The 25,639-nt window shown below is 49.0% G+C and overlaps 1 protein-coding gene across 2 annotated transcripts in view; it reads right to left on the bottom strand.

Annotated features, from left to right (window-relative positions):
• The window catches only part of MATN2 (matrilin 2), a 565,117-nt gene that overhangs the window by 342,958 nt on the left and 196,520 nt on the right, over positions 1-25,639 (bottom strand). For both annotated transcript variants that reach the window (XM_086966035.1, XM_086966037.1), the window contains exon 4: positions 7,153-7,275. In XM_086966035.1, the coding sequence (XP_086822161.1) occupies positions 7,153-7,275 (123 nt within the window). The remainder of the gene's footprint in view (positions 1-7,152; positions 7,276-25,639) is intronic.

Raw genomic sequence — 25,639 nt, 5'->3', positions numbered from 1 at the left:
GAGTTGTGAGGTCATATATACTTTTAAAACTATTTACTGGAGGCATTATGAAAAAGGGTAATTATTTATTGAAACGTAGGCTGCAGACCAGAGTTGTGAAACCTAAGTCCAGAAGGTCAGTATGTAGGGCAATTTTTCAGTAAGCGGACTGACTATTTAAATATCATACCTGGAGAACCTAACATCTGGTATGGATCTGTCCCATATGCTCCAACGTTGGATAATCCTATTTTAAAGGGGTTCGAACATCTCTTGCAAAAATCGAACATTAAAATATCTCACAAAGAAGGAATTTTTTACCCAAAATGAAGTGGCAATTTATCCAATGTTATCATTGTGTCCAGTTTATAAAGAGATTCGTCTTTTTTTAAATTAGGAAATGCAGGGTTAAGTGTATTTACTTAAATTTTGAGTGATTACAGCGATATAAAATCTAGAAACGAAAATCCATAGGAATTCATATAAGCCAGGGCTCGATAAAGCGATGCTTGGATATTGACTACTGTGAGGCTGCAGCAGTCACGGGTACACAGGATTCAGAGCACTTCTGGAGTTCTGGTGTTCACACTGTGAACACCAGAACTCCAGAAGTGCTCTGAGTCCTGTGTACCAGTGACTGCTGCAGCCTCACAGGCGAGCTCCAAGGTTTATTCGTGAATTCAAAAAAGTCGACCTTTTTCTCCAAACCAAGCCCTGAGAGTGCCTTCATTTCTAACCTGATGAGGCTCGTTGTAGTCCAGGTCTGTTTGCAGGGATTTGTGCTTGCGGTCGCTGCCTTGCATCCCTGTGACCTGTCTTATTGTGTGACCTCGAAGCCCTGGGTCCCCTGAGAACGGCTTCTCCCGTTCTCCGAGACAGTGCCGAACAATAATTCCTAATGTTTTTGAAGTCTCTCCACCCCCGCGGTGCGCCTCGCGGGGGTGGAGAGACTTCAAAAACATTAGACAAGAGACAATTCTGCGATCTCCTTTATGACGAACAGAGATTTTCAGGAAATGTATTTTTGCTATTATTCCGGCTCAGTTGCTGGAGGGGGCAGCTCAACACAATTTTCAAGCAGCTGAACCGAGGAACGCTTAGGTCGCTGGCATCCCAATGCCTCTTTCTGACTAACCTCCGCCTCTCTCTCCTGCCGCCTCCTCGCTGGGGGTTGATGCCAGTCTCTGAAGAAAGCAGACCCACGAGGAGAAATGGAGGCGTCGCATCCGGGTGCGGCGTGACGTGGGCAACGTGTAGCCAATCCTGGCGCTGGGGGGGGCACATTTGCTGCTCGCCCTGTCGCCACTTGCAAACCCGGGCTACAGCAGGCAGATAAGTCCCCGCAGGGTCCCACTGGGGTACTGTAGTGCGCATGCTTGCAAAAGTTGGAACACAACTTGCACTTGCGCACTACGGTCCGTCTGTCTGCTGCAGCCCGAGTGTACTGTCACTCAAGCTGCAGCAGGCCACCACCCCCTCGCGCATTACGAAATCTCCGAGTTTACTCAGTAATTTATTGAAAGGATTGCGGCGGCGGCCGCGATGCGGGTCCATGTGGCTGGTGGGGCTACGCCCCTACGCCCCAATGGACGCACCGCTGCTGCCCTACACACCAGCAATGGTTCGGTTATAAGATTCTCAGTCTTGACCCTCGAGGTCAGCCCTTTATAAAGGAGTTGCACCAAACGGAGATATCGGGTCCAACACATTATTGTGAGAGGACATCGAATAGATAGGCCAATTCAAGAGTTTTGAATGCCTTTTCAAGATGTAGTACCACGCATCCTGATTATGGCCAGGGGCGTAGGGCTTAGCGTAAGAGCCAAAGAGGGTGTCGTATATTGAATGAGGTGGTACGGGCTGGCTGGTCCAAACTCATTTTGATCTGTATCTATCAGAGAAAGTGGCTGTAGCGGCGGACCTTTTGGCAGTTTGGAGCATCGGTAGAAGAATCTCTCGATCAGCCCTTGCGGTACGCCTGACCGCCTCCACTCCTAGCCTGACCCTTCGAGACAGACGAGGCACGACCCCTCTTGGATTTTTCCAGCGTTAAAGGCAACATAGCGCTTGCGCATTCGCGCACATGAATTTTGCCCACCCCCCTCCGTCCTGAAGAAGACCCGCTCCATAAGGGATAAAACCCCTACCACCTCAGGGTCGAAACGTGGACCGTTTTCCTACTGCCACCTGGCATAAATGTGATTTGTAACACTGGCCATTTTAGGATGGCGTTTGAAATAAGTAATTTGATGAACTCGTGTAGGGCTCCCCTGTGAAGCCACTATTTAAAAAGATTGTATGCTTGACTTGTCACATCTCCTAACTACACCAATCCCAAACACTTCACCCCACCCCTTCCCTCCTTTGTGGGCACCCAATTATTGTGAAGTATCAAATGAAAATGCATATTGATGATGCCTTGAACACCATGTGAATAAACAACTTAGTGTTCCTAAAGTAAATGAAATTGAGTTTTGTGTATAACCTCTTAGCAGCTATGGAACGTCCAGCTCCAGTGCTGAACGTTCCATTGCGCAGGTGAGGTTCGAACGTCCAACGGCCGACAGCAGCATTCCTGAGGTAGTGGTGCCGTCGGCCGTTGGAATAGGCGCAGCACCTAAGAGGATAAAGAATTCGTGTATTTTTTCCTAAATCAGTCCTTATGTTCTGGGACCCCTCTTTTCTATAACACCCCAGGCCCAGACAGCATCCCCTCAGTGTCACCTTCAGTGCATCCCATTATAACAAATTTGAAGAGGCCATGCCTATATTCAGGTCAAAGTATTGTTCTAGAGCAGTACTTAGGGAGGTTCGAAAGAGAGGGTCTTCTAGTATAGCAGGTTGCAGGAGCCAAGTGGGGATTGGGGATGGTCTTGTATTCCACGTGAGGTGCAAGCATTGTGGGTTATGATAGGAATGGGGCATCCCAAATAATCTGTGTGTGTAATTGAGGGTAATAAATTAAGCGTGCATATCAACTGATGTATCCTGCCGTATTTTGTGTGGGTAGGATTAGAAGGAATATGCATGAGTAGAGGAGTTACACGTCCTTCAGACATCAGCGAGTTACCAGTGGCTTAGCCAATCTTGTAGTACTTATGCGTTTGCAGAGGCCGACGTGCATGGCAGGTGTTGGAAGTAGCGGTCCAAACTAGTGTCCAAGACGCTATTGAAGTCTCCTCCTATTATCCAGGAGACCACACTACATGGAATGTGTTTGCACAATTGACTGTAAGAAGGAACCCTGATCAGTGTTAGGCACATAAATGTTTCCTAACAGTAGAAGGCACTCATCTAGCTTGACCTTGATAAATATGTAACAACCCTCCCATTTTTTAAACATTTATATTAGGAATACAATTGTACATTATGAATATTTTAGCACTGAAGATATACAGTATTTTATGTGGTTTAAATTATTTGTTTTTTGGTTTGTTTATCATCCCCTCATCATCTTCACCCCCTTGCTTTGAAGCCTTATATTGGAGCTGAACATTTGGACTGAAATATAAATATTTTTTGGGAAACTCTAACGGAGAAAAAGGAGAGTATTTTTCTGCTAAATTCATTTTGTTTTATTGACATATCAATGTGCCAAAATACTGAATTGTTTGGATGCGGTCAAAACCACATAGTATCCATTCTGCACCTTACTACACTGGTAGGATTTGGTCAGTTTGAAGTTTTCACTTACACGTCCATACCACAGAGTGTGCCTTAGAACTCTCAAATCTATTATTTCCTTTTAAATTAGGATTCCGAACCTGTCAACATTTTTGATTAAACTTAAATGCTTTCATTCCAAGGTAAGGAGATATCCTAATGCAGCCAATAACAGATGTAACCAATCAAAGGGGGAGCACAACATGTAGGATACATTCACAGGCAAGGTTATTACGCTTTTTGGATTTTCCAGGGAATCATAAGTATAACTTGGAATTTAGTTTCAGAAAAATGACCCATAGTTCGGCCAGGCAATCAGAGTACTCAGATTCACGGTTCCAGATTTGGAACAGTGGAATTGAAAGGAATGATGGGATACAAGGCTGGATTGTTCGATTGGGATCCTTTATTTTTTAACATTTTGGATTTGTCAATATCTGCGGATCAGATTTATGAATCCTCTGCAAATTAAAATGGCCAAGATATACAAAAGTGTTAAACTTTTAAAACCCATTTAGCAACTTTTTTAAATGCTTAGATCTCAAATACCACTAAAAAGATTTACACCAAACCAATGAAAGCATACTTTCTGAGTAAAGTTCTGTTTTCATGCTAAGTTGAGTATAAATTCGTTCAGCATTTTTGGATATAGGCTCAAGCAAACTTTCCTATGGGAGATAAAATGGGAAAACACATCTTTTTCACCTCCATTTTATCTTAATTTTTCAGCACGGATCTGTACGAAAATTGCCATGCTGCTACTTAGATCACTACGCTAAGCTAGTGTAAACTTTGTACAGGTTTGTCCATGTGGTCAAACCTTGTAGAGAATCAAAAATGCTTTTTCAATTGAAAGTGCAACTGAGCGAGTCACTGCTTAGAAAGTCCTCAGTTTAACCGCCCCACATTGAAGAAACTGCCAAATTTTCTCCAATCATAGATACGTTGTCAAATGACAATGTTCGAGTGCCTTTAATTAGAGGTAAGTGCCAAATTTCCTAATATTTTCCCTGTCTCAAGATTGTGTCAACTCATACAATACAATATTTAAACTGCTTTAATCCAAGGGTGGTCTTAAAAACGGTCTTAAACTATAGCAAAATCCTTTGTAAGCCAGGGTCACAGTTCCTGGCTTAAGATAATATTAACACTTGCTCCAGCAAGTAAATCTGATCCAGTGGGCCCTGTTCGCAAAACCATTAGTACTGCATTACCCGGCCTCCTGTGATTGTACTATTTGGCTCAAACACATGCAACATCCCACTGTCCTTCTCGTTAGGTTTGCCCTATGTGCATGCATATAAGCTTTCACAGAGCACAAATGGCTCCCACCTAGCAGTAACAAATTCTAAAGCACAGGTGGGGACAAACACACAAACATCCAGCAGACTAACATACATACATCTAACCCAAAAGCACACACATGCAAGCACACGCACCCACACACACACCCACCCACACACACACACACTCCCACCACACACTAGAATGTGTTAATGCAATAAACAAAGCCCCATGGTCTTCACCTTTGCACATGAAAGCATACACACATAGCTCAATGAGTAATAAATATACACATAACCACAAATAAGATCTGTAAAGAATATTTGTACTACAATGCTGGTGTCACTGGCATCAACGGCTACAATTGTGTTCCTGTTGATGTCAAATGGTACAGGGATACTCTCACCACATATCTCTTCCTCTATGTTATTGAAAGGTTTTTACAAATTTCGAGTAATACTCAGTTAAACCAAGGAAAGACTGTAAGTGGTCCTTGATATGGAGAATAGGTGCCAATCTTATTGCCACAAGCAAGTCTTTTTCGGTTTTACTCCTTCCAGAGACAACGTGTGTGTCAGATTCTCAATTTCGGTTACTAGGAAAGCACATTTCTCTCTGTGTAACGTTAAACCAGACTCTGCAAGTCTGCCTAATGTCTCCTTCAAAGCTTTGTTATGGCTACTTATACTATCACCAAATACCAATATATGATCTTGGAAATAAATTAAAGTTTTTTAAACCATTGAATACTTCACTTACCATCTTTTAAAAGACACTCGTCACCAATGACAACCCAAATGGCATCCTTGTGAACTAGAAAGTGGCTTCCATGGTAATAAAAGCAGTCAAGGGTTTGAGGAATCATGGCGAATTTAGTGGTACGCGTGCTGAAGGTCTGATTTAGAGAAATACTTTCCCCCTTGCTATAATAAGATTAGCTTGTTGATGTTTGGTAGTGGGAAGGTATCTGAGATTTAAACCCTTTAAATCAATGCAAAAAAAGCAATTTGCCATCTGCTTTCTGTGTGATTACCACTGGGGAGAGCCATGCATATGTCTCAATGGGTTCAATTATTCCATTGCTCAACATCTCATCCAACATTTTTTTACCTCCTCCTTTATGTTTATTGGAACCATTCTGACGTTATTTTGGACCAGGGTAGCTCCTTGCTTAAGCTTTATTATTTGCACATATCCTTTTAATTGTCCTAACCATTCTTTGAAAACTTCCTTAGCACCTTCTAGTATGTCTTCCACTGTTAACTTGTCCACCACCATTGCTTGCACTGCTGAATGTGGATCAATTCATATGTGGAGGTCATACTGGTGGGACCAACCTAATATTGGTTGTTCTGATTCAGCCAAATAGTATTTGCGTTTAACAGCCCTTTTCTTGAACTGAATTTCCGCATGCATATAGGCTGTAATATTTACTTTTTCACCTTGATATCGTCCTGAATTTATATCTTTCTGTAACAATCTTACATTGGGCTACTCTTTTTAAAACAAACTTTTGGGTATGATAATGTATAATTATCCAGAATTTACCATTGATCCCACTTTTTTGTCCCTAATGGTAAATTCTGCCCTGGGCCTATTGCTCCTCCTGTCCTCACTGTAGGAATCCCCAGCATAAAAAAACACTATCCATGTATTTGTATTCACTGTTCGATGCACCTACAAATAAAACTCAATCTGATTGTGAGGTATGGTCTGCACTAGATATTTCCTCCATGAACACCACCACTTTACCTTTGCCAACCTCCCTACACATCCTGGAAAAATGTCCTTTGCGGCCACAAAGCATGCACGCTTCCCCAATATACAGTTCTTCAGTGAGTGGTGCTCCTATCACCAGCCAGCAGCAACTGCCAGTCCTGCTGAGTTCTGATGGACACACCATGACAACAGAATGGCCATACCACGAGATTCCATTTACTATTACTAATTTAATAAATAAGCAAAGACAGATCACTATGCTTGCCTTTCAAAAACAATAGTATTAGAAAGTCAATTAAGCAACATATCTGCAGTGCCTGGATTTGGTGAAAATGAAGTAAACTTTAAGCATAGGACTTTTTTAAAAAGAAAAATGTGTTTCACAGCCATGCCTGTGTGCGACAACAGCTGTTAGCCACTCTACATGTGTTCCCCCTCCACCTGTCCCCGTAGAGCTTGCATGTTTCACTGTTTTACAGTAGGTAAGAGATGAGGTGAGAAGCTTACTGCTGCAAGTCTTCTGGTCCGGGTTGAGAAGGTATCCTGCTTGGCATTTACACAAGTAGGAGCCAGGGGTGTTGATGCAAAACTGAGAGCATCCATGAGCCAATGTGGCACAGAGATGGGTAACTGAAAAGGAAAATACAAATGGTTAGATGAGCAAATAAATAACAGGAAGTACATCGTTTTACAAAAAGCAGTGTTATCATCATGTTTTCACATAACAGTGCCTGGATCAACCTTGACTATGAACATAGAACCCCACCGTGGTCATGGACTAATGAAAATGGTCTGACTGTGCAACTTGCATACATTCCTGCCTCTTCTTGACTCACTTACTGTGGTGCATATGGATAATTTATAACTTTGAGGCTCTAAGTGTAGGCTGGGAGATTATTGCATGCAATGCATGTGGCATGCAATGCATCTGACTAATACAAAGTAGAAGACATGATAATTAATCACAATAAGTCAGGAAAAGGGGAGAGAGGTCTCAAGCCAGAGAATACCTAACAAGAAGCCCTGGGAGAGGCCAATGCAATAATTGCTTCAGGTGATGCTCCTATAACAAGCGCTTTGTTATTCAGTCTTTCAACCCTAAATGGTATTAAAAGGAAAAACTACACAAAATGCAACAAATTAATATTTGCCAAGTTGGTGATGAAATATTGCAGTATTCATCCTGCACTAACTCCTTCCATTGTAGGCGCAAAAGCATTAGAATAAACCATGAGCAAGTCAATCATCCGGTAGTTTCCATCGGTTGTCAGCATTGACCTAAACCTATTGCTGTGTAGAAATCTGAGTGCATAGAATTAGCACAACTTATAAAATCAAACCTAGCTAACACAACATTTCATAGTCTAAGACTGTCTAGCCTAGCTGAACTGAACATATGGTTACTAGTATTGAGCACCCAGACAAAAAGAGATAAAGGAAGACAAGGGGGAAAAAAGAAGGAAGACAATCATAGAAAAACAGTGACAAAGAGAGAAAGCAGGGATGAAAAAGAATCTGCAGCAGGGAATAGTGAATTCAAGACTAAGCAGCATTGGTATGCAGAAACTCCAGCATTTGGCAGTGACAACGATTGGCCCCTAAGGAAAACTTGGGGTTCCTGACCATATTATTTTCAAATTACATGGTCTGATTTGGAAAAATATCTGTGAGTGGGTCTTACTCCTGTAAATTCAGGACTAATGAATATTTAAGTTTGAAAGAGTGCTACATCTAATCAAAGGAAGTAAATTGAGCCTACAGAGGGATGAAGTGAGACTTGAGACAGCGCATCTTATTAGAGCAAATGGGCCTCACATCGTCTGATTTCACTCTCACAGTATCCTCTCTCCTACCCTTTATGAGATAAATACCCCAGTGAGCAGCACCCTAGCTATTCGGCAGGTGCTCCTTTATCTAAGTCCTCTGCACCCTCCTGTCACTCAGCGAGTCTGGGCGTACATTCTCTTGCATGGCTCCTAAGTGTGGAACAGCCTCTCTCTCCACATCAGAGCCTTCTCCTACCTTTTTGAATTCCACAAGAAGCTGAAGACCTGGCTTTTCATTAACCAACCTACCGCAGGCAGGGCTAGCCATGCAAACCTGCTCAGCGCCAGGATCCTTCCGGGTAATAGTGCGCTTTCCAAATACACATGGCATAACACGATGACTAACAGATGCTAGAATGGCCTCTATAGTCAGTGGTATTATCCCAGAATAATTTTATTATGTTATGTTAGTTTAATAACCATGAAGGCCAATGTTCAAGTTCCTCAGCAGGATCATCTACGGAGGGCCTTCCTTTCTTCCTGCAAAGGCTGGATAAGACTCGGTCATTAAAGGACTACAGAGGTCAGGATTTGTATGGATCACAAGAATATTAGTTCCATTATTCTGACTCACCACCAAAAGGCACAAATGTCAATGACCAAGGTCCCTGTTCTTTAAGGGGGTCATCTACGGAGCGAATTTAGTTCTTCCAGCCAAAGGGCTAGCTAAGGCTTTGAATCTGTCATTAAAGAAGAACCACAGGTGATCTGCCATGATTCTGAATGGACCTCTATAGGATTAGTGTCATTATTCTGGCTCACCACCAAAAGACAAGTCAGTGTTAAAGACCACAGTCTCAGTTCCTCCACAGGCTCGCCTATGGACAGCATTTCTTTCTTCCAGCTGAAGGGATAGAAAACAGTTTTGACTCTGTGATTAATGGGCCACCAGTTATCTGCCAGGATTATGTATGGACTGAAAGAAGATTACTTTCATTATTCAGAAAAACCTTCTGGAGTTATGACTATGAGAATTTACTAAGTGTGGTTTAGGTTCCAGATGTTAAAAAAATGTGTAAAGTTTTTTGCGTATATATTCTCAATTATCTACTAACACAAAGGGATTTGTAGGATTTAGTGGTGCTTCAAATTCAGCAACCTCTATCTCTATCCCCTCAACATCGATAAATTTGCTAACTGACGTTCCATTGATGTCATCTGTTTTACATTTATAAATCCATACATGCTTTATGACCTTGAGTGTTGTTCTCTTTCGAAAAGCCAACTTGATTTAGACACAGGTTGTCATGCGTACGGTAAAGCCAAACTGGTTTGACAGCTGGAAAGATCTATTTGTCAGAGGTGAACCTGCTCGAATCTTATGTGTTATAGTTATGATGCATTATAGCTGTAACACACCAAAAAATGGCATGCAGCGTGTGCTGAATGAATGTAACAATTATAAACTAGAAAATAAACTGGTGGCAAATCCCGAAAAGACAAAGGTGATGGTCTTCATGGAAGTACAAGCATAAATCATCACATAGCTGGGGGCTTTACAACCTTAAAATCATACATTCCTCAAAATATAACTACTTAGGTGTCTGGTTCACAGAGATTGGCAAACCAAACCTACAATTAAAACACAATGTCACAGGCAAAGCCTCTGCTATAGCATTCACGCTATGTAGGCTACACAGACATGAGTCTACACAGTCCATCAGCAGATGCGCTTATAAGAACCATCAAAGCAAAACTAATACCAACAATTTCTTTTGGGCACCAAGCATATCCTGGCAAATTCTCCTCAGCCTTGGACAAACTCTAGTGTATGACGTACAGACAAATCTTTAGTCTGCCTAAGTACACATGACAATCTCACTTGTGACTCGAGTTTGGTTTGATAGGGCAGGATTTAGGGTGTAAGGCATGCTTTCTCAAATACTATGATTCCATTTATCAGTCCAAATTATGTGCCTTTAAAGCCCCTTTGAAGGAGATTTGTTTAAAAAAATGCTATCCTTGGGCCCTGTAGTTAATCGCTGCAGCTAAGGACCTGAACATGCACCTGGAAACAGGGCTGACTACTTTGACTTCTCCATCAGAATAAAAAGTCACCCTAAATACACATCTGGGTTCTAGCCAGAAATGCGGATTTAGATGAAATAGAACAGGCCGTCTACACATCTTCAATTGTAAAATCCTATGATAGAACAAAAATGCAATCATACCTGAAAGCTGCTCTAAGCAGGCAAAACAGAACTCAAATGCTCTGAGCGCGACTCCTGGTAGTCCCGACCATATAGGCTGAGGGGCTGCACCCCCACATTTTTCACGGCAATAAAAATGTCTGTCATGTTGAACAAAGATCGCCTGACAGACACTCTTCTTGTTCAGGTCAGGCAGCCAGGAGCTTGACATGCACTAAATGTGCATGCTCCTGGCCGCCTGAGCTGAACTTTGCCAGGCGGAGAATTTCACAGCCCTGTGGGCTTGACCTCCTCGGCCTGGTAAAAGTGCCTCGAGGCCCTCCCCTTCAAGACAAGGGGGAGCATCACTAATTACCTCAGACATGGGCGCTTCTGTTTTAAGCCCTGAAGTGCCCTGGACCAAGTGTCAATCAGTGACACCTCCTTACAGAGTGGGGTGGGGTCAGCAGTCTCACTGACCCCATTTCCACTCTGTGACGAGTGAGGGACTACTGCCTTACCTCATTGGCTGACCTAAGGTCATCCAATGAGGGAAGGCTGTAGTCCTAACCCTGCTACAACCTCTGAGGCGTCACTCACTACAGTGAAGGTAAGTCTTATGTGTTTTTTTATGTTTGGTGACTGGGTGTGTATGTATGAATGTATGTGAATTTGTAAGTGTGTTGTGAATGTGTACATGAGTGTGTGTGCACGTGTGGGAACGCATGGGTGTGAGTGAGTGTGTATGTGTGCGTATGTGGCGCCCTACGCCTTCCCTGGTTAAATTGCTGTCTGCCATTGCCCAATAAACGAGTTAAGAGCCAATTGGAAAACAGCTCTACAATAGCTGAATGCAGGTTTTGTGACCACATGAGAGAATCGGTGTTGCAACTACACTGTTGCTGCCCAGAATTTATAACAACACAATGCACTTTACTGAAGCCAATGTTTTTAAAGCATGGAATTTCGAACTGTCGAGAAGCCCTGGACATTTGTCTCAGAATTAACACCCCAATGGCTTAGCCTGGTTCAGCAAGTATATAAATAAAATATCAAACGCTATCAAATTAAGAGGAAACACACTGCACACAGCAAACAAAGACAATAGGCAAGTGATCTAAAAGCCTTTGAATTGAGTAGCAGGCAGCTCGGCGTTACATTCTATAACTAATTTTAAGAAGTGTATCTGAGGGCGTTCCCTCACGCTGTTGTCTGTGTACGTCCCTCCAGGGCTTCAATCTAGTACTTTCCAGGACCTTGGTGTTGCCATTTTGTCTATGCCGGCTGGTCGTCTGATCGTGGGGGGTGACTTTAATGCGGTTTGCTCTGGCCTCCTCGACCGCCAACCGCCTCGCGACCTGAGTGGACCACAGATGTGGTTGCCGTCCTTCCTTGACTCTACTGGGCTGGTGGACACGTGGCGGCTTTTGCACCCCACGCTTCGCCAATTTTCTTTTCTGTCGGGCGCGCACGGAAGTCTCTCGCGCCTTGACTATGTCCTCACGCTGGCCTCGGATGCCCTAGCTGTGTCGGAGGCCCGCTTCCTTGCCCGAGGGATTTCTGATCATTCCCCGTTGTGGGTCTCTTTCGACTTTGGCGTGACTCTGTCGGACCGCCCGGCAGCGATCAATCCCTGGTACTTTCGAGATTTTAAGTCCCGCACCCTTTTGGCCAAGTCTATTGACCTATATTTTACCGAAAATGTGGGCTCGGTGGAGTCGGCCGTTACACTGTGGGAAGCTTTTAAGACGGTGCTCCGTGGTGAGGCCCAGGCACTCATCGCGGCCACCCGCCGGGATAGAGACTCGGCTATGCTGGCCATTGAACAGGAGGTGCTACACCTCGAGGCCCAGCTGCGTTCTGATTCGGACCCCCTGGCCCTCCATACTCTTTCGCTGAAACAAGCGGAGTATCATGACTTGGCCACTAATGCCGCCCTGGTTCTCGCCAAAGAACAGCAGGGCCACATCTATGATGTGGGCGACAAGGCCGGGAAACTGTTGGCTTGGCTCGACAGGAGGGAGATGGCCAGCCGAGTGGTGCCGGAGCTCCTCGGAAACGACGGTACGCTCCTTACTGACCCCAGCGCCATTGTTGACTCTTTCGCGGACTACTTCCGTGGTATCTATGAGTCTGTCTCGGAGTTCTCGGAGGCGGATAATACGACCTTCCTCGCTGACATAGACCTGCCTAGTCTCTCCGAGGAGGAGAGGGAGGACCTGGATAGGGACATTACAGCGGATGAGATCGACCTTGCGATTCGCTCCCTTAATTCGGGCAAGGCCTCTGGGCCCAATGGTATTCCAGTGGAATTATATAAAATCCGATCGGATGCGGTTTCCCCGCATCTCCGCAAGATGTTCCTTGAATCCTTTGAGAGAGGCTCCCTTCCCCTGGACCAGCGACTTGCTACCATCGTGGTCATCCACAAGGAGGGCAAACCACGGGACGTTTGTCGCTCCTACCGTCCCATCTCCCTCCTTAACGTGGAACCTAAGATCCTTGCCAAACTGCTGGCTAATCGGTTGGTTGGAGTGATTAGTGATCTTGTCCACCCCGATCAATCGGGATTCATCCCACACCGCAACACTGCCCTGAATCTGCGTCGCCTCCACGGGGTTATGGCCCGGGCCCACACTCTTACGGACCCGGCGGTGTTGGCGTCCCTGGACGCTACCATGGCCTTTGACTCCCTGGAATGGCCTTATTTATGGGCGGTTCTGGCTAAACTTGGGTTCGGTCCGATCTTCATTGGCTGGGTGAAACTCCTCTATGCGGACCCGATGGCCAATGTGACGGTCAATGGACGCCTGTCGGCATCCTTCCCCCTGCGCCGTGGCACCAGACAGGGTTGCCCCTTGTCCCCCCTGTTGTTTGCCCTGGCTCTCGAACCCCTTGCGGCGCAGTTACGGTCCCATCCCGACTTGAGAGGTATCGAATGGGCCCCCGGATTTGAGGACAGGGTCTCCCTCTACGCTGATGACATACTGCTGTACATGTCTTCGCCGGGTAGTTCCCTTATTGTGGCCTGTGATGTCATCAGACTATTTGGGCGATACTCCGGCCTGGTCATTAACTGGGCCAAGTCTTCCCTCTATGTCCTTAAAGGGGATACCCCACGCCTCCCGGGGGGCTGCGGTATCCAGATCGCCTCGCGCGGCTTCAAATATCTGGGTATATACATATCCGGTAATGCCAAGCTCAGATATGATAACAATCTGCTCCCTCCACTTCAGCGGCTGCGGCGTGACGTCGATAGCTGGCGCCACCTGCCGCTTTCCCTCCTAGGCCGCGCGGCCCTTTTTAAGATGATGGCTCTTCCCAGGTTCCTTTATGCACTACAGAATTCGCAAGACCCTGTCCCTGCCCGCTACTTTCGCGACGTTGACAGCCTTCTCCGTAATCTCCTCTGGGAGGGCCGCCCTCGTGTGGCCCTCCACAAACTCACGCTCCCCTGGTACGATGGGGGCATAGCCCTCCCCGACGTGCGCCGGTACTATTGGTCATCCCAGCTCGCTGCCCTGAACCATGGATTCTACGGCCCAGTGGAGAACCCTGGATACGCCATGGACAGATGGCTGATGGGAGGCGGTAATTACTACCGTGCCCTATACTCCAAGTCCCTTGACCGCAAACTGACGGGCCCCACTCTAACGGCGGTTCGTATCTGGAAAGCAGTTACCAAGGCGCAGGGATGGCAGGGCAGACTCACGAGGTTCACTCCCCTCTTTGATTCTGACATCCTGGGTAGACTGTGGCACACCAAGGGCTTTGACAAGTGGGACCTCATTGGCATCAGCAGGGTTGAGGATATGCTTACTAGGGGCGTGATTAAGACCTTCTCCCAGTTACAGGCTGAATATCAGCTGGGCGCGGCGGAGTTCTTCCGCTATGCACAGTTGAGACATGCGCTGACTTCGGCCTCCCCGCCGGACGGCGCCATTCCGGAAAGTTCCCCGCTGGAAGATAGGATCCTGGATGGGCATGTGCCAGACAGTGCGATTTCCCTCTCGTACAAGAAACTGATAAATGCACGCGCAGACCTCCTCCTTGACCTGAGAGAGCGGTGGGTGGCGGATGGCCTTGAGCTGGACGACGAGGATTGGCAGTGTGCGGTTTCCTCTCCTAAGGAGGTTGCCATCTCTTCCCGTCTCCGCCTTGTGCAGTTTAAGATTCTCCACCGAGTGTACGTGACTGGGCCCCGATTGATGCGCATGGGTTTCTCCTCAGATGGGCTTTGCCGCAGGGGGTGTGGGGCTCCTGCCACCTTCCTACATATCCTCTGGGATTGCCCGGTGATCGCCTCCTATTGGAGGAGGATCCACCGCGTGATGGCGGAAGTTACTGGCGTGGCCGCCCAAGCGGAGGCCCGTCGGTGCCTCCTAAATGTCTGGGAACCGTCCGATCATAATGTTGCACAGACTAGGTGGGTCACCCTTGGGAACATGGTGGCGAAGAGGGACATAGCCCAGCGGTGGGGTGCGACTGCGGCCCCTCTACTGGTGCAGTGGAAGGCCAACATGGACTGGTGTATGGTTCGGGAGAAGACGGTCTATGTAGCCAGGGGGAGGCCGCAGAACTGGACGAGGATCTGGGGAGCATGGAACGAATATAGGGGGGATATTTGCCAACCACCTGCACCAATTGACCAACAGGAGGCTGCGTTCCCCTGACCTGTGACGCCAACTGAACTTCGAAGTGCTTCTTTCTCCTGATGCCCTTCCCTTCCTCCCTCCCTCCCGTCCTGAACACTTCCTTTTCTTGATCGTATTCCTGCCCTATTCCCTACCCATCCCCGACACACAGCGTCATGCTTTACGTACTGCCACTTTCGCGCCCACGGGCGCCAGTTGTTGTTTTTCTATAAAAAATAAAATTAACCTTTAATGAGTATGTTCCTAATGTTGGACGCTAATGCCCTCCTTTGCCTATGCTGCCTTGCCTCCGGGATGTTAGGCTAAATAGCTGTGTGTCCTGATTCCGAATAAAGGTTTTCAAAAATTAAAAAAAAAAAAAAAAAAGAAGTGTATCTGGTTTTATTGATGTTCTTAATTTTTATGATATTATACCAATATAAAGTAATTGAGACCATACATCATTCATTCATTCATGCATGCATTATATCTGTAGCATTAGGTAATTGATAAGCTAGAAACCCCTCTGTGTCAAAACTAGGGGGCATATCATCAAATAGGCGATAAAAAATTATCGCCGCTTTTGCGTCCATTTTGGGATGAAAAGCGGCGATAATTTTATCGCCTAATCAGCAAGGTCACGCTATCACGTGCAACCTTGCATTAGCGCCTGATTTCTGAACGCCCAACTTTGCATCTCTAATGAGATGCAAAGTGGGCGTTCCTGCCCTGACATAACTCGAGAAATGTCGCTAAGCGCCATTTCTCCAACTATCAATGGGTAGTGATAACCTCTGTTATCGCTACTTTCCTTACTCCTGCTTCAAGATTGACTTAGCCATGATATCCTATGTAAAGTGGATATCATGGCTAAGTATGCCTTGCCCTATCATCAAGCTATTGCCAAACTTTGTGAGATTATCACTGGATTCCCAGCGATAATCTCACATTTGGCAGTTAGCGTTTGGAAATTTATCGCTTTTGAGATAAGCGTTGCTAATAGCACGCTATCTCAGCGATAAAATTCCCCGTTACCCGGCGATAATTATCTTAGCGCCAAGTGCGCTTAGCGATAATTATCGCCGGTCCTTGATGATATGCCCCTTAGATCGGTCAATTGCACTCACTTATATACCGGTCATATATGGCTCCTTTCTGAGCAGTGTGTTTCAATGTATAACGAGACTCAGGACCGGACTGGCCGTAGCAGGCACTGGGCAATTCCCCGGTGTGCCTTACGGGTGTGGGCTTGTTTTCGGCTCCTGGGGGGCGATTTTGTTACAGGGCCGTTTTTGCAGCAAATAGGCCGAAAACCGGCCCTGGCAAAGAGCTCAGCGGCAACCCCAACCCCTGGGAGGGCGGCCGAGCACTTTGCCAGGGCCGGTTTTGGTTCCAAGTCCGGCCCTGACAAGACTCCCTAGAGAGGGGATCTCTCCTGCTCAACCTTCTGTCTGCACCATAACCAAATGGCTACCACATAGAGTAATAAGAGAGCTATGAAGAGAAAGGGGCGCGGCAGAGCTGTGGTAAGCTGACTCTGATTGCTATTAGTTTGCCTGATATTGCTAAATGCTCTTTTGTGCCTTCAGAAAGGCAGACCCATTTTAAGCTTTGATCCTGCTATCGGATCTGCACTGTCCTCAGTAGAAGTTCCCCATTAAATCTCGGTGGACATACGGTGGTCAGATTTAAGGAGTCTGGCCGGTACCTGCCCTGGAGTTAACAGGGATAAAGAGTTATTTTCCCTACACTCAGGGCTTTAAGTGGGCCGGGTCTCACCGGGTCTGAGCACTAGCAGTTATTTGAAGGGTGCCTGGAAACGGGTCTCTATCGGGCTCGGTTTTGTGCCCTGGCACAGGTGGTCCACTGTTTTCCGGACTTCAGTGACAGCAGCCACATGGATGCGCTCTGCTCACACTGCTCACTTCTCACTAGTGGAGAAGTTAAGGCATGATGTCACGCCAGGTGAGTGTTGTGGGAGAAGGGAAATCCTTTAAAGAGAGTCATTTTCTCTCTGGATTTCCCTTCTCTTTTTGAAACTCAGGAGCAGCAACATCATCGTGGTTTCAGCAGGGCTTTAATTGGAAGCTTTTTCAAATATTATATACAACAAGCCATAGTTGCTGCTTATTTGTCTTGTGCAACTAACTGCCATTGACAAAGCCAATAGTCCTGCCTTGTTGTAGGTATGATGTTACTTGTTGTAGCATATATCTGGATGCAATGACAGAAACTTGTCGTAGCATATATGTGGATGCAATGACAGAAACCACAAAATACAAGTCGGGCGCCACACTATGCTAAGCACAGATTTTTGGCGTATGTGTTTTAAGCCACGCCTTTAATTACATTGGCCACGCCCCTTTGAGAGACCCCCCCAGTTTTTTCCTCCCACTTAAAACCCTGCCTACACTGTAGAATAACATGTAGAGCTGGGAATATCGGGACACATTTTGTGTTAAATGCATAACAACACAAATAGTGAGCACACGCGCCACCTCGCGGTTGTTAAACCTGCTCTCGCTGTAGGATTGTTTTCCTCAAAATTACTCTAAATTATGCGAACGGGGGTAATCGCGTTGGTACCGAAATTTCCACGTTAAAGAGTAGCGTAGAATTGTCTAAATTACTCTGATTACGCCAACGAAATTAAATTACGCCTGGGCCTAATGATGACCCGGAAGGAGACTTATATTCAGCGACTTCTCCGCTAATCAACAGCGACGGTTTCATTACAGGAGCTGCGTGAGGCTGACCAAAGACATAAGGTCTCTGAAACACTCCTAAAAGCATAAACAGCTCACATTTCTAGTAAGTCTAGAAATGTGTCTCGTTCCATGGGTGTTGTGTTGGAACACCCACAGCTTCACCCATGGAACGCCCCTTCCGCGCAAAGTGCTGCGTTCGAAGGGGCCATATTTACAATGAGAGGAAAAGTCAGGCAGGGTGGCTTTTCCTCTCCTTGTAAATATGGAGGAGTGAAATGCACCTCCAGTACATCATAAAAAGTGACACACTGGTGGCGTAGGGGGCTTGTAAATCTGCCCCCCCCCTGTATTTACCTGTGTTTTGACTTCAAAATTACCCATGACTTAATTTATCAAATTAAGTCCCCTGATTTCGAATATAGGCAAATCCCTTTGACAGTGGCACTGAAGGCCTTAGAAAGTGATGGGACACGTAAAAGTGAAATATATGGGGGGGCGTGGCCAAGATGGCGTCGGAATAGGACGCTTTTGAGAGCCTCTCCGACGCCGACTCTGCACAGCAACGAATAGCGGGGTCCAGGACGTTCCTTTCGGCGATCCGAGAGCAGCGGAGGACACTGGAAGCTTAGGGTGCCATCCGGTGCCGTCGGAGTGCTGCCCGGAGACCGGTGGCGGAGATTGCAGCGGGGACGAGCGGAGGCCTACGACGCACCGGCCTCTAGTGCCCGAGGGGCCGGCCACACCTGACGCGGCAGCCGGCGTGCCGAGGGACGTTCAGCGCTCGCTGCCGGGACCCGCCCCCGAGACTTGCTGACCGGCCGGAGGTGGGTGAGCCTTGTGCGTGGGTCGGGGACCCGAGTGGTCAAGGAGCCAGCGAGGCGCGACTGGAGCCTCGGAAGGGGATCGGGAGACGGCACACCGGGTCCGGAGGGGGAGCCCAGCGCCGAAGAACCTTGAGGCTGCGTGCACACGTGGGGGGGCGGCCCCGGCTCATGGAGACCTGCTGGAGCGGGGCGGCTGAAGGAGCGGCTGGCGTTGCTGCGGACCCGGCACGGGGTGCCAGCTGAGTCACGCACGCCCTGAGACAGGCTTGAGGCGGCCCTCTTTTGGTGCGGGCGGAACGGTCCCCGGAGTAGCGGTGGTCACGTGGCGTGCTTGGGCACATCTCTTTGGCGGACATTGGCCCTCGGGACTCCCTGCTGCCTGGCCTGTAGGGCCCCAGTACCGGACCATCGGCCCTTGGGGGCGGAGTTCTGAGCTCCCACGGTGGGTTTCTGGTTTGCAGAGTTCGTCGAGGGCAGCCTCAGCGCCATCTTCTATCTGGGGCCCCTCTATCTGACCGGGACCTGTCTGGCCTCGCTGCTGGTATTATGGAGCTGGGGGCCTCGTGTGGTGACACTACCTTTGCCTGGTGCCCATAGTGTCAGTCCCCGGTGCGGCGGCCCACCCTGCCCTGTGGGCCGCGCTTAATGACTGTTGCATTCCCGTGGTGGTACTAGTTGCTGGCGGAGGAGGGCTGTGCCCTTGCACGGATTGCCTGAGGGAGTGATCTTCACCACTTGCGGGCCCAGCCTACCACCGCTGCAGGGACTTCGGGGCGCGGGAGGCCCACCACGCTGCGAGCTGGGGCGGACCCTCAGGATGACCACCACACTGCGCAAGGGGAGGCCGGGGAAGGATGGTGCCCCCAAGAACTCTCAGCAGCCGGCCTCACCGGGAGCTAGTGGCTCATCGAGGCAATCTGACGATGAGGCGCCTGCCACTAAAGCCTTCATGACAGAGCTCTTTTCCTCCATCAGGGAGGACATCTCGGAACTCAGATCACAGTTGGCATCGGACCTGCGGGAGGTGAGGAGAGATGTGGATGGGATCGGCGAACGTGTGGCGACACTGGAAGATCGCGACCTCAGCTTGGCGAATGATGTGCATCAGCTGCAGCAGGACATTATCCGTCTCACGGAACAAAATTTAGATTTGCAAACCCACACGGAGGATTTGGAGAACCGCTCCAGGCGGAATAACATTCGCATCAAGGCTGTGCCATGGCAAGGAGAAGCCGGGGACCTCCGTGAATACGTTCAGGCCCTATTCTTGCAAATCCTGGACGATGAGAGTGTGCAGGAAATACGGATGGACAGGGTGCACAGAGTGGGGCTGCTCAGACGGGGAGGGGGCCCTCCTCCTGATATCCTCGTCTGTGTGCACGATTTTCAACTGAAGGAACGTATCCTGCGCCAGGCTAGAACCATCTCCTCTCTGCAGTTTCGAGACCACCATCCACAGCTGTACCAGGATCTGGCTGCCTCGACCCTTCGGAAGCGGAGGGAGTTCCGTCCAGTGACCACCTTCCTGAGGGAGAATAACATCTCTTACTCGTGGGGACATCCCTTCCGGATTATCTTCCGCTGGCAGAACCGGCTGGCGCAGATAAACACTTTGCAGGTGGCGGTTGATTTGCTGGGCCTAGAGGATGTGGCGCCATCTCAGGGGAGCCGTTCTTCACCGTCCAGGAGACGACGACGCTCTCCTTCCTGGCGTAGAGTCGGCCCCTCTCCAGAGCGGAGACGGCCGGATCGTACGACTAGCGTGCAAGAAAGGGATGCTGCGGTTGCATCGGTGGCTTCCGCCACTTTGGCTGATTCTCAAACGAGCTCTGGAGCTGCTTGACCCCTTCTCCCACTGATGGCGTCGGAGGGGCTCTGACCCCGAGGCCCGGGAGTACTATTGTACTTTGGAGAAGACACACCGGGCCGTGGTCCAGGGGGCTACCGACCTGGTGCCCTCTTCCCCAGATCGATCCGGAAGGAGTCCCTCGGATCGTGACCTACTGGACCTGATGACTGTTCGACTCAGGTTCTATGTCTTAAGTCTCTTGCTGTTGTCTTTTTTTGCAGGGGGGGGAGCGGGGGGGGGGCTCTGGTTCTGGGGAGTTATGGGGGTTTTGGTTGAGAGGGGATGGTTGGTGCTGGGGTTGGGGTGAGGGGGGTGTGTGGTGGCGACCCTGGTAGGTTACTACTGGGTGTGGTTGATGCTTGTGATAGTCTTTGCCGCTTCCTATATCAGGAGCTGGGCTGGGACTTGTCCGATCTCTGTTTACCTTGTCAGGTCATGCTGGTTGATCCCTCGGGGGGAGGGGGGTGGGTTTCCCCACGGGAGGGAGGTGTCCGGGATACTGAGCCCGAGTCCTTTGTCTATATGTCCTGGGATTGCTGATCTTCCTATGTCTTCTTGTCCACGGAGCTCTTGGAAGTCTGGAGGATGGGTCTGGCTGGCCCGAAGGAATGGCCTGGGTCATGAAGGGGGTTGTTTGGCTGTAGCTCTGCTTGGGGGTGTAATGGTTGGGTGTGGGGTGAGGTTCCGGTTCCGCGCCCTGATTGTCCCTCATGCAGGTATTGAGCGAATTCCTCTACTGTCCTTATGCCTGTTAGTATAGGTAGCTGGAACGTGAAGGGTCTTAACTCCCCGCAGAAACGCCAGAAACTCTGGAAGTACTTGCTGGACCACCATCTAGATATAGTTGCTCTACAGGAGACTCATCTGGCCAGGAAGGATGAACTGAGGCTTCGGCATAGACAGTTTCCTCTTCTCTACAGGGCCTCGGCATCCACTAAGCATAGGGGGGTGGCCCTTATGTTTAGGGCTTCTCTCCAGTTCCAGCCACTGGGAGTGAGCAGTGATAGGGAGGGCCGCTGGCTCATGGTGAAGGGCTTGTTGTATGATCGCCTGTGTACGTTTGTGGCTGTGTATGCTCCGAATACTGGTCAGAATGGGTTTTTGCAAGGGCTGATGGACAAAATGGGAGACTTTGTGGAAGGGCACTTGATACTATTGGGGGATTTCAACATGTTGTGGGACAGGGATTTGGATGGCTCGGGTGCACGCAGGGCAGACACTGGGGTCTTTTCAGGGGCTACACAGCAGCAAGTAAGCGACCTGGGTTTAGTGGATAGCTGGCGCTTCATGCACCCACACACGCGGGATTCTACATCATACATACTCCCGCATTGATTACATCTTCGTCAATCAGGCTCTCAGGGGGGACATCACTCTAGCTGGTATTTTCCCACTGTCGCTATCTGACCATAGTTTAGTGGTGCTTGGGCTACACTGGGCGGTGGGGGGGGACGGCTGGCGGAAGTGGTACTTCCCGGCGGCGTTGGTGCGGGATGATGTCTCTTGCACCGCGTTGCGACGGGCGCTTGCAGACTTCTTTACTCTCAACCCACCCTCCGATACGTCGGTATACACCACGTGGGATGCGTGCAAGGCCTCTATACGAGGTACGTGTCTCGCTCTTAACGCGAATCTTAATAAGCTCAGGCGAACTGAAAGGGAGGCCCTGGAGGCGGAGTTGGCTACATTGGAGCAGGCGCATAAGTCGAACCCCTCTAGGTTGACCCTTCGACCCCTCATGGCGGTGCGGGGGAAACTGAGGGCGCACTATAACAACCGGGCCGAATATACCCTCTTGCGTCTCAGACGGGTTTCTTACTCCCAGGGGAACAAGGTGGGGCGTCACCTAGCCCGGCAACTCCGGGATAAGCGTGAGAAGGATTACATTGGGGGCATACGTGACGACACGGGTGCTGTCCGGCATAGGGACGCGGACAAGGCGGCCGTTTTTGGCCGCTTCTACGCGAAACTTTACTCAGCGGATGCCTTGGACTCCGCAGCCCAAGAGGCGTACCTGGGGGGTCTTCCTATTCCACAGGTCTCCAAGGAATGGAACGACTTGCTCTCTTCCCCCATTTCCAGGGAGGAGGTATTGGGGGCCATCAAGGGCCTGAAGCTTCACAAGGCGCCCGGCCCCGACGGTTACACAGCCCAGTTCTATAAAACTTTTGCCTCGGACCTATGCGATTTCTTGGTCTCACTCTTTAACGCGATGGCATCCGAAGGGCGAACCTCGGAGTCTATGGCGGAGGCCCTGATCACCATTCTCCCCAAAATGGGGAAGGACCTCTCCGAATGTGCCTCCTATCGCCCGATAGCGCTCCTTAATCTAGATGCTAAGTTGTATTCGTCTATCCTTGCCGGTCGACTGAAGGATTTGATGCCGGCCCTGATCCACCCGGACCAGTCTGGGTTTATCAAGGGTCGTCAGACCCATGACAATCTACGCCGCGTGATTCATCTGATTGAAAAGGCGGAGCGTTTTCACATTCCCGCTGTGCTGATAGGACTCGACGCGGAAAAAGCGTTTGACCGCGTGGACTGGGGCTTTCTACACCGTACATTGGAGGCCTTCGGATTTACACCTCTCTTTATTAGAATGCTTGAAGCCAATTACCATAGCCCTACCTCGCGGGTGCTGGTCAATGGCTGTAGATCTGGGCCGTTCTCGCATTCCCGCGGCACGCGCCAGGGGTGCCCGCTATCGCCGCTTCTTTTCGCCCTCAGCATAGAGCCGCTGGCCTTGGCGATCCGGGAGAATGAACGGATCTTGGGACTTCCCTTTACGGGGGAACAGCACAAGATTTCGCTCTTCGCGGACGATGTGTTGCTCTCTATCCAAGACCCGGTGCTATCGCTCCCACACGTCCACACGGAACTCTCGGTCTTCGAAGCTGTGGCTGGTTTCAGAGTGAACCTCAACAAATCGTGCATTCTGAACCTGACCCTTCCGCCTCCGGAGGTTCAACGGGTTAGCTTGCTTACCCCGCTCCCGTGGGCGACCTCCTCCCTGTTGTATCTGGGGGTGCGACTGACCTCTACCTTGGGCGCGCTGTTCCAGGCGAACTTCCCACCAATGCTGGCTGTGATCCGGGCGGAGCTGGAGAGGTGGAAACCCAAATTTATCTCGTGGCTGGGTAGGGTTCATGCCCTTAAGATGGTCCTTCTTCCCAAACTCTTATATCTCTATCAGGCACTGCCCATCCCGATAGGGGTGGATTACTTCCGTCGACTCAAAACTCTCATGCTGAAATTCGTTTGGCAGGGTGGTCGGGCACGGCTTTCCTATGCGGTACTTCGACGTCCACGGGCGGAGGGAGGGGTGGGATTTCCAGATATGCACCTCTATTATAAGGCAGCCCAATTGAGAGTCCTGGTGGAGTGGTCCCAGCAGCTATCCGAAAAGCATTGGCTCCACATGGAACGAAGTGTAGTGGGACGGTCCATTTGGGACCTGGCCTGGAAGCCCAAGGCGGACCGACCCAGGAATGCGTACATTTGCACCCCCACTAGCACGGTGCTGAAAGTTTGGGACGCTATTAGTGGCGATGACCGTTGGACAACGTTCCCGTCCCCATTTACTCCTATCCACTTCAATCCAGCCTTTCCACCAGCTCTGACGGATGGACCCTTTGGGCCTTGGAGAGAGGGTGGATGCAGGTCTCTCACCCACCTATTCCATGGCGTGACACCTCTTACGTTCCATAACTGTATGAGGGATTACGGTGTCTTACCTACTGAACGCTTTCGTCATCTTCAACTTCTTCACTGGGCGACATCGCCTGGGGTGGTGGATGCGGCCACGAGACCGTTGACGAAGTTTGAAAACTTTATCCTCCACACTTCCACCATGAAGGGGACGATCTCTTTTTTGTACAAGATGCTCCTTGATACCACGGTGTCCCCCCGACCTCGGTATATGGAACATTGGGAGACTACGCTGGGGCGGGACATAACTGACATTGAGTGGAGGACTCTATGGAGGGATGTGACAACACATAACCATTCCACTGATCTTAGGGAGGCGCACATGAAGCTCATCTTCGATTGGTATCTATATCCATCTACACTACATAGGATTTTCCCAGCTTCCTCTGATAGATGTTGGCGGGGTTGTGGGGAACTGGGGGACTTTCGCCACATTTGGTGGGATTGCCCATCTATCCGACCGTTCTGGTCTGAGATTCTCTCGCACATCAGGGAAGTGGTGGGCTATCCGGTCCCGGACTCATTGGACTTTGTCCTGCTGGGGCTGAGAGATCCATTGCTCCAATATCAGACGAGGGCAGATAAACGCATTTTATGGCTGTGCCTTGGTGCGGCTAAACTGACCCTGGCGGCTGCCTGGAAGAGTCCGACGACTCCGGCTATCTCCTTATGGCATGCTCGTCTGTGGCGCCTCTTAAGTATGGAGAGGCTTTCAGATATCTTTCGGGGGAACTTTAAAAACTTCATGTTCACCTGGGGGCCTTTTGTCCGTTTTCTGTCCCGTGGATTGCCATCAGCAGTGATCCCTCGGCGCTCCGTGCGCTCCACCTCTTCCAATTTTAGCCACCTGATTATGTTGTGATGATTTGAATGAATGTTGGTCGCCACCACTAGGGCTGAGGGTGGGGGGTGGGGGGGATGGGTTGTTACGTTGAGAATGTTTATCTCTTTGTTGCGACAGATTTTGCATACATGGACATACGATTTGGCCTATCTTTGGTCTGTGACCGAGCTTGAGTCGCTCCTCCTCTTTGAGATTTGGGATTCACTGCGGCGCAGTGAGCGTGCCTCGCCACCGCTGGAGGTTACAACATAAGACTTTGGCGTTGTTTAAGTCGTCGTTCGAGGTTCTTGAGAACATGTTCTAAAGGCACCCCCTGTGTGGGGATACATGGCGGGATGTCGCCTGTTCCTTCTTCTCTCTCTTGCTCACTCTTCCTCTGTTTTTCCTCTCTTTTCTTCTTCTATGATATAACTTGCAAAATAAAAATTTTACAAAAGTGAAATATATTTAAAATGCACAGTAAATGCTTTAT

The sequence above is a fragment of the Lissotriton vulgaris genome, chromosome 4_1 (assembly GCF_964263255.1).
Source record: "Lissotriton vulgaris chromosome 4_1, aLisVul1.2, whole genome shotgun sequence".
NCBI classification, from domain to species: domain Eukaryota; kingdom Metazoa; phylum Chordata; class Amphibia; order Caudata; family Salamandridae; genus Lissotriton; species Lissotriton vulgaris.
The sequence above is the reverse complement of the archived record's forward strand: the minus strand, read 5'-3'. Positions and strand labels throughout refer to the sequence as shown.